Here is a 7,544-nt window from a genome sequence, read left to right as displayed (position 1 = left end):
TTTGGGCTTTGCGCTGTTGAAAATCAACCTAGTGTGGAAAGAGTATGAAGAGGAGGATCCCAGAGAAGCAACATTTAATTATATAAAAAAAAAAAACAGGAGCGCGGGAGAAACCAAGAGCTGTCACTGACTTGCTCATTTTGACAGTAACATTCAGCTAATGGAACTATATTAACACATCATTTTCCAACTTTCAACAGTAATGAAAAGCTATTTTTACAAATAATTTCTTTCGGTATATGGTGTTTCAGCCACGTGGCTTCTATTAGCGTGCAGGGAGTTTCACAACGCAAGCTGCCTGTGCAGTGCTGAAAGTGTATCTTTTATGTGGAGCTAATCCCAGAGGGGAGTCGGCACTCCTGCCCGTGGCCTTTTGACCTTTATCCTTTTAAATGCATTTTGCCTCAGTAGCAAAAGGTGAAAACCTAGTTTTTATGTTGCAAAACAGACTGCTTCAACAGCACTTCTCTATGAAGCTAAGGAAAGTAACAGACGCTCCTGTGGAAAAGTTCAAAGTCTCTAGTTCAGCAATCAACAATAGCTTTACAAACGTATTTTTAGGATTGCTTTTCTGGTAGCCCTTTGAAGCTCACCCCTATGGCCTTGCTACCACCCCTCTCAACAGCTGCGAGCATGCAAAGCCACTGGAGTGGAAGATGTTAATTATCATCAGCTACTGGAATTTCTCCAGGGAGCACTTGTGGTTAGAAACATGTTTCCCTGAAGAACTGCACTAGGTGTTGTGATCATCTCTTCTGTAGTTTGAGTCCCTCCTCTTAAGCAAAAGACATACTCAGTTAAAACTTCTAGTCTTCACTTTGAAGCATTCTTCTCCTAGGACACATTTGTATGATTTTCTTAAGCATTCTCACCTGTAAAGTATTTTATTTCTGTGAATAGAGTTCCAACAACGCACATTTTCATGTATATGTGAGTTTCCCAAGGACTAGGTTTAGCATGCATACAGATTTTGATTAAAAACTGGAGCAACATGTCTAAAATTAAAAAGAAACAAAAACATAGAAATCAGACAAATTGTTGGACACAACTGTTTTTTTTTTCTTGTAGGTTTTGTTTGTTCATTTTTGTTTTCTCCTGATAAGAGTAATTTGAACTTTCTTTTTATGACCAAGAAAAAGCTATGCACCTTCCCAACACATCATCAGAAAGCTGTACACACAAGTGGCCTTTCACCTTCTGCTCATGCTATTCAGCGGCATTTTGAGTCTAGACTAGTTAGCATCAAATAGCTTGATGTGATGTCAGGAAGTGAGAGATTCCCTACAGGGAACCAAAATAATAGTGGGTGAGCTGACAGAAATATCCCCAGAAAGGGCAATAACACAAAACCAATAGATTCTAAGCCTCGGTGACTGCTAGAAAGCACCTTTAATGACTGAACACATTCTTAAATGTCTTGTAGATCCCTGTGTGGTATTTAAACCTAGTAATTGCTACCACCCCCGCAGAAAGACCAAGTCAGGTCAGTCTCTAGCTGCAGAGAAACTCACTAATCTGCAGGACTACTCACACCACCCCAAGGTGAATGCTGAGGACATTTCTCTCACCCTCTGCTATGGATGAGAGCAGCAGATAATTCTCAGTACTTTATGAGGCAACACACCAGTCCTTTTGATAAGCTAAAGGAACAGAAGAAAAACAGGCACCCCACTCTTCAGGAATGCTGTCCCTTTCCTGTAAGGGCACAGGAAATTCCCCTCCACTCCCCCAGGAGGAAGGACACTGAATGTAATGGAAACATGTCAGCTGTGGAAACAACAACCACCCCTATCTACAAAAATCCTTCCTTCTTATACTTAAGGACAAGGCATACAGTGGTGTTTCAGTTGTTTAGTGTCTACAGAATTACAAATCCCGCAATTACTGGCCAATTCCCTTCTTTGTAGGCCATTAGTACAGTTCTATGGTGTACCTTCTCCAGTTCAACACCAAGTACAGTGATTGAGAAGTAGATACAGTCCAGATGAAGGATTGCTTAATTCCTCCAAAATGGTCATGGCATAGTAGCATAGACCTAATAACTCCATATCAGCTGCTGTATGTCTTCAGTAGCTAGAGAGGGTAACGGAATGTGTTCCTCAGCTGGCATCAAGAGTAACCATGAAGATCAAAGTGAGCACACAAACACAGAACTCTTATATACAAAAAAAGTTTAATTGAAATACCTGTATAAAAAATATGATCTCCATACATTTCACACTGTTAAACAGAAGAAAAAAATCCAAATCCAAGCTGCATAAATGCAACCAGATCACAGAAACACAGCTATTAAAATAAATTAAGGTTTATGACTCTGCCACTCTACCTTCCAGAGCCAATGCACGGAGACTGTACAATGTCAATAATTTAAAACCCTTCCAAACAGCATTACTTTACATTTCTGGTACAGTAATACCAGACACAAGGCATACTAACTTTAAAAAGTCATTCTATTTCCCTTAAATTAGACTTTGTACAACAATTTTCCATCTTCCAACAAAAATTGAAAAGGTCAAAATTTTTTGTCTTTTTTTTTTTTTTTTAAACAAAAGTTGACAGGAATGCAGAAAAAAAGTGCCATGGGCAAACCACTAGAATTCCCATGGGGAGAAGGAGGGGAAAGCACAGTGTTGAATAACTCTAACCAAATAAATTAACCAAATAAATAGCCACAGCTGAAACCTGTGGGAGGTCTTCTAAACTCCAAACAATAAATAACTGTATAATACATGGGAAAAACCAAGTTTACAGAAACACATTATACAGGTATGGAAAAAAAAAAAAAAAAGTAAAGTCCTTGAATATTGCATTGATTGTGCATTCAACATGCCCATACGTACTTTAAGACTCGCGGGGTGACAAAAGGCCAGGGGGAGTTGAGAAAGGGGCTTCTCATGCCCAGTGGTAGAGATGATAAAAGGAAACATGAATAAATGTTTCTGATAAAAAAGCTGATATACCTGTTCATATTTCTGTGCAGGCAGGCTATAGGAAATATTTTGAGCAGCAGAGGTGGGTTGGATTTGGAAAGGGCTCGGGGCAGGAGTGAAATGTCTGTGTTCAAGTATTCCATCACCAGTGGATGGGACTACTTCATTCAATCACCGAACATGTTCTCCAATGCATCATAGGAGCTGCTTCCTCCAGCACTAAGTCTAAAGGGAGCAAATTCCTATAATGAACTGGATCTTCTTTGGACATACACAGCTCAAAAAAGAAAGTCCCACTGAAGCAGCTTTCAAAAAGGCACTCAAAAGCAAATAAAATCTAGTCCAGGCTCTATGAGAGCAAAAAAGTTTACCATGTATTCAAGAGGTCACTGCTTTCTTAATAAGGTCAGTCTTTGACTAAGTACTGGCCTGCAACTCCCAAACATCAGCGTTTCCAAAGGAAATCTCTCATTCCAAAGCAGAAACCAGCAAAGGGGGAAAATAAAATCAAGTCCCTCAGACAAAGATTCAACTACAGAATAATGAATGCATTTTTCTAGCCCCTCCTACGTATTGGCAGCAGCACTGTGGTCTTTCTGCTTGTAGCTCCCCTCCCAGTGCGAGGTCCTTAGTAATTCACAGACTCTCATTACTTGAACTTGTGCTAGATACATCAGTATCAAGGGTCCGTAGCCTTATGTCACAGTCCTCAGACTTCACTACTTCAGATTTGTGCATCCATTGATGGTCAAATATTTGCTCAAGTGTCGGTCTGTCTGAAGGCCTCAGTGAAAGGCACCATTTGATCAGCTGTTGACATTCTGTAACAAACAAAAAAAGCGATTTTAGACCAGGGAAGTGAAAAGACAACCCTGAATAAGAAAATCCCTCCCTACCTGGACAAACTCAAATGTACAGGACTACGAAAAACAAAACAAATCCCATTTGACTCCTATACAACTCACCAGGTGAAATTCTTCTCCTGAAGTATAATCGTCCCCTCAAGATTTCCTCATCTTGCTCAAAGGGGATGTCTCCACAAACCATATCATACAGCAGAACTCCCAGAGACCATACTGTTGCTGACCTCCCATGGTATCTGTGATATCTGATCCACTCTGGAGGGCTGTATACTCTCGTTCCTAAAAGGGAAAAAAACCAAACAAGCGGTTAAAAGTGTTTCCCCATTGTTCATCTCCTCCTAGTAGAGCTAAATTAAATTCATAAACTTGTCATTTGGGAGTAAAAAAACAAAACAAGCTTCAAATTTCTTACGGGCCAAAGCCATTAGTGGTGTAATTTCAGGTCATCTGCGGGGTTACACCATTACCAGACTTGGCCCATCCGGTTGTGCTATTTTGTTGCAAGAAACAACACAGCCCCATCAGCTGACTGTGTACTGAGGCAGCTCCCTTTCACTGACCACGTGGCGTCTGCAGCATCACACCAAAAATAGACACAAAAGGACAAAGGGGGCTGTCGGGGAGGAGACGAGAGGGCAGCAAGAAGGTGAAACTCCGGTCTGCCGTCTTACACGGGGCTAATCTGCTTTATCCAATTCCACAAGGCAGTAAACAAAACAGGAATGCTTACGATTTCTACGTTTTTAACAGCCTCCTCCCCGCCCGGCTTCTCTGCGGCAGCTTTTCTCAGCCCGCTCCCCCCCACCCCGCCCCGCTGCCCGCGGGCTCCTTGGATACCAAACAAAACCGGGAATTTGTGATGCCGAGGGTCACGTGCGGCGGAGCTTCGGGTTTCACAACAAACAGATGTGAGTGCAGCAACCGGGGGGGAGGGGGGAGGGAAAAGAGTCCCTCTTTACATCAGTCACGCTCAAAGGGCAGGGGGAAATACTCCCTCCTGTCACACGGAGGATTATTTTCAGCTTTCCCATCCCTAAAGCGCTGAGCCCGGCCCTGAAGCCAGCATCAAGACATTTTGAAGGACCATATTCATCCCCATTGCTTTAAAATCTGCAATGCGGGATTTCCAGGACATGGGTGGAAAGGGAGGGGGAGAGCTACTGCTGTAAGTTAAAAAAAGCAACGCATATAAAAACTGCATCTCCACACATGGAAACATTCGACACTGGCGAAGCCTCCATGTAAACAGATCGCCCTCTAGGAAAAAAAAAAAAAAAAAGCTTTTTCCAAGGCATGGAAATATAAACTGCTGCGTCACTGCCTGGAATCGCTTCTTTCCTACGCAACTGAACACCCCTAAGCTACTTCGGGTCCAAAGGTTTCCATTACCAGTAGACCTGATATGAACCCCTGCGTCAGAGGCACCACTTGCTACTGTGAGGTGCCAGAAAGGGGATAAGCAGCAGTTACAGAAAGGGCATCACCCTGAGAGGCGTGTGGGGGTCTGGCCAAACGTGGGCTGCCCTGGGCACGGGAACGGCACGTACCATCGAAATCGGTATAGACTGTGTCCTTGAGAAGAGCCCCTGAGCCGAAGTCGATCAGCTTCAGCTCGCCTGTCCTGAGGTCAACCAGCAGGTTCTCGTCCTTGATGTCCCGGTGCACCACACCGCAGCCGTAGCAGTGGCGCACCGCTTCCAGCACCTGCCGGAAGAACCCGCGGGCCGTATCCTCGTCCAGGGCGCCCTTCTCTGTGATGAAGTCGAAGAGGTCCTTCACCAGCTCGGGCCGCTCCATAATGATCAAGTACCCGTCGGGCCGCTCGTACCAGTCCAGCAGCTTGATGACCCCTCTGAAGCCGGAGCCCACCTTCTTCAGGAGAACGATCTCTAGGGGCACCATGACGCCACTCTGCGCAGAATAGAGGGGCGCGGGTCATCGGGGGGCGGCGTGGCCCGGTGCGCCCCCGACTGAGGGGAGGGGGTTGGGAGGACGAGAGGGAGGGAAGGGAGAGAGGGGAGGGCGGGGAGGAGGGCGCGGCCGGCGGGCCCCCTCCGCCGCTGCCGCAGTCCGAGGGGCGGGCGCGGCGCTGCGGCGGCGAACCCCCGCCAAATTCTCCCCCGACGCAGAGGCCGCGCCAGCGGGGCGGGCCCCGCCGCCCACACAATAGCCCCACCGCGGCGGAGCCCCACGGCCGCGCAGCACCCCCGGAGGGCCCCCCTCGGGTACTTACAATCGTGCCCCACTCGGTCACCCTCTCCTTCACCACATGCTTCACGGCGACCTGCGGAGCGGGGAGGAAAGGAGGCGCCGTGAGCGGCGGGGCGGGACCGCCTGCGCCCCACCGGGCCGCGCCCGCAGCCTCCCGCGCTGCGCTCCCACCCGCCGCCCGCGAACCGCTGTGCGGCGGTCCCGCGCCTCACCGGCAAGCCGTCGGCGATCCTGCTCCCCGCGTAGACGGTGCCGAATCCCCCGCTGCCCAGGACGGAGCCCACCTGGTAGACTTTATCGAAAGGCTCCTTCTCCACTTTCACTAAGGAAACGAGAGGGAAAAACATCGCGTTAACGTCCGCAGCCGCGTTTCACCAAAAAAAAAAAAACCAATTTTTAAAAGCCTCAAAATGCTCTGCCTGGTGGATGTGTGTGCGCTGCACACATACATAATTGCACATAATGTTTTTAATAAGTCTTCTTCTTCGATTAAAAACAAAAAAACGGAAAAAAGCGCACCCCGAAGTTTCGGGGGCTGCCAGGCGCCGTCCCCGCGCACCCCAGGGCAGCACGGCGCCGGTCCGCGCCCCGCCCGGCGCGTTGCGCTCGTAGGGGGACACCCCAGCCCCGGTCCCGCCGTACCTGGCTGGAGGATCTTCACCGGCAAGTGATCCATGCTGGTGGGGTTGCAGATGTGAGCCAGCGAGCCGAACTTGGAGAGCAACATCTTCCGACAAGGGGGGACGGCGAGTCCCCCGCGCTGGCACCACCGGCGTCCTCCCGGCTGAGCGCTCGGCGACGCGGCGCGGCTCTCCTCGCTCCGGAGCCGGTTGGGGGCGGCGGGCCGCCGAGACCGTCTCTGCGGCTCCTTCCCCGGCCGAGAGCGAGCACCAACGGAGTCCTCGGGGGTCCCCGCCGGCACAGATCCACGCGGAGGTCGCACCAAGTCCTCCGGAGAAAGGCAATCAGCGAGGGCGCCGCTCCTCTTCTAACCGGCGAGAGCCTCTTAGAGCACAGAGACGCGCAGGCAGAACCAGAGCCCTCCGCGGAGACAGGCGGGTCCAGGCGTTGCGGGGCCACGCGTGAAACCCGCCCCTGCGGGGGCCACCGCAGCGGGGAGCGGGCTGGGCGCCGCAGTGGAGCCGTGGCGGGCGCAGGATCCGCCGTGCCTGCCCGCGCGCTTCTGAGCCGGCGGCGCCGCTGAGCCGCTTCTTAACGCCCAATATTTTGGTCCGGGCAGAGCGCGGCGAGCGCGCCGAGGATATCCCTCCGCGGGGGAGGGGGAAACACCTTTCCCCCCCGCCCCAGCGGTCCCCTCCCTTCTGCGCCGGGGCGTCCGCCGTGCGGCGGCCGGGACTGCAGCCTTCTGTCCCGCCCCATAGTGCGGGCGGGCGAGTGGAGGGCGGGGGGCTGGGAACTACTTATTTGTAGTAACTGGCGCGCAGAGTTACAGGCTGTCTCAAGCACGCATCACTCATTAGCGGCGAAAAAAAAAGCGGGAGGGGGAGAGATTCTCCGATTTGCGTTAACGTTTCTGCGC

The 7,544-nt window shown here is 49.9% G+C and overlaps 1 protein-coding gene across 1 annotated transcript; it reads right to left on the bottom strand.

Annotated features, from left to right (window-relative positions):
* Positions 1-2,154: 2,154 nt before the first annotated feature.
* Positions 2,155-7,276, bottom strand: PIM3 (Pim-3 proto-oncogene, serine/threonine kinase). The gene is made up of 6 exons (XM_065857002.2): positions 6,647-7,276; positions 6,217-6,326; positions 6,027-6,077; positions 5,341-5,704; positions 3,896-4,072; positions 2,155-3,751 (listed from the first exon to the last, which is right to left on the bottom strand). Exons 1-6 carry the CDS (start codon positions 6,729-6,731, stop codon positions 3,567-3,569), a joined length of 972 nt encoding a protein of 323 aa, XP_065713074.1. The 5' UTR covers positions 6,732-7,276; the 3' UTR covers positions 2,155-3,566.
* Positions 7,277-7,544: the final 268 nt, after the last annotated feature.

Source organism: Patagioenas fasciata, chromosome 1, assembly GCF_037038585.1.
Source record: "Patagioenas fasciata isolate bPatFas1 chromosome 1, bPatFas1.hap1, whole genome shotgun sequence".
NCBI classification, from domain to species: domain Eukaryota; kingdom Metazoa; phylum Chordata; class Aves; order Columbiformes; family Columbidae; genus Patagioenas; species Patagioenas fasciata.
Note: the sequence above shows the minus strand (reverse complement) of the source record. Positions and strands in the feature narration are given on the sequence as shown.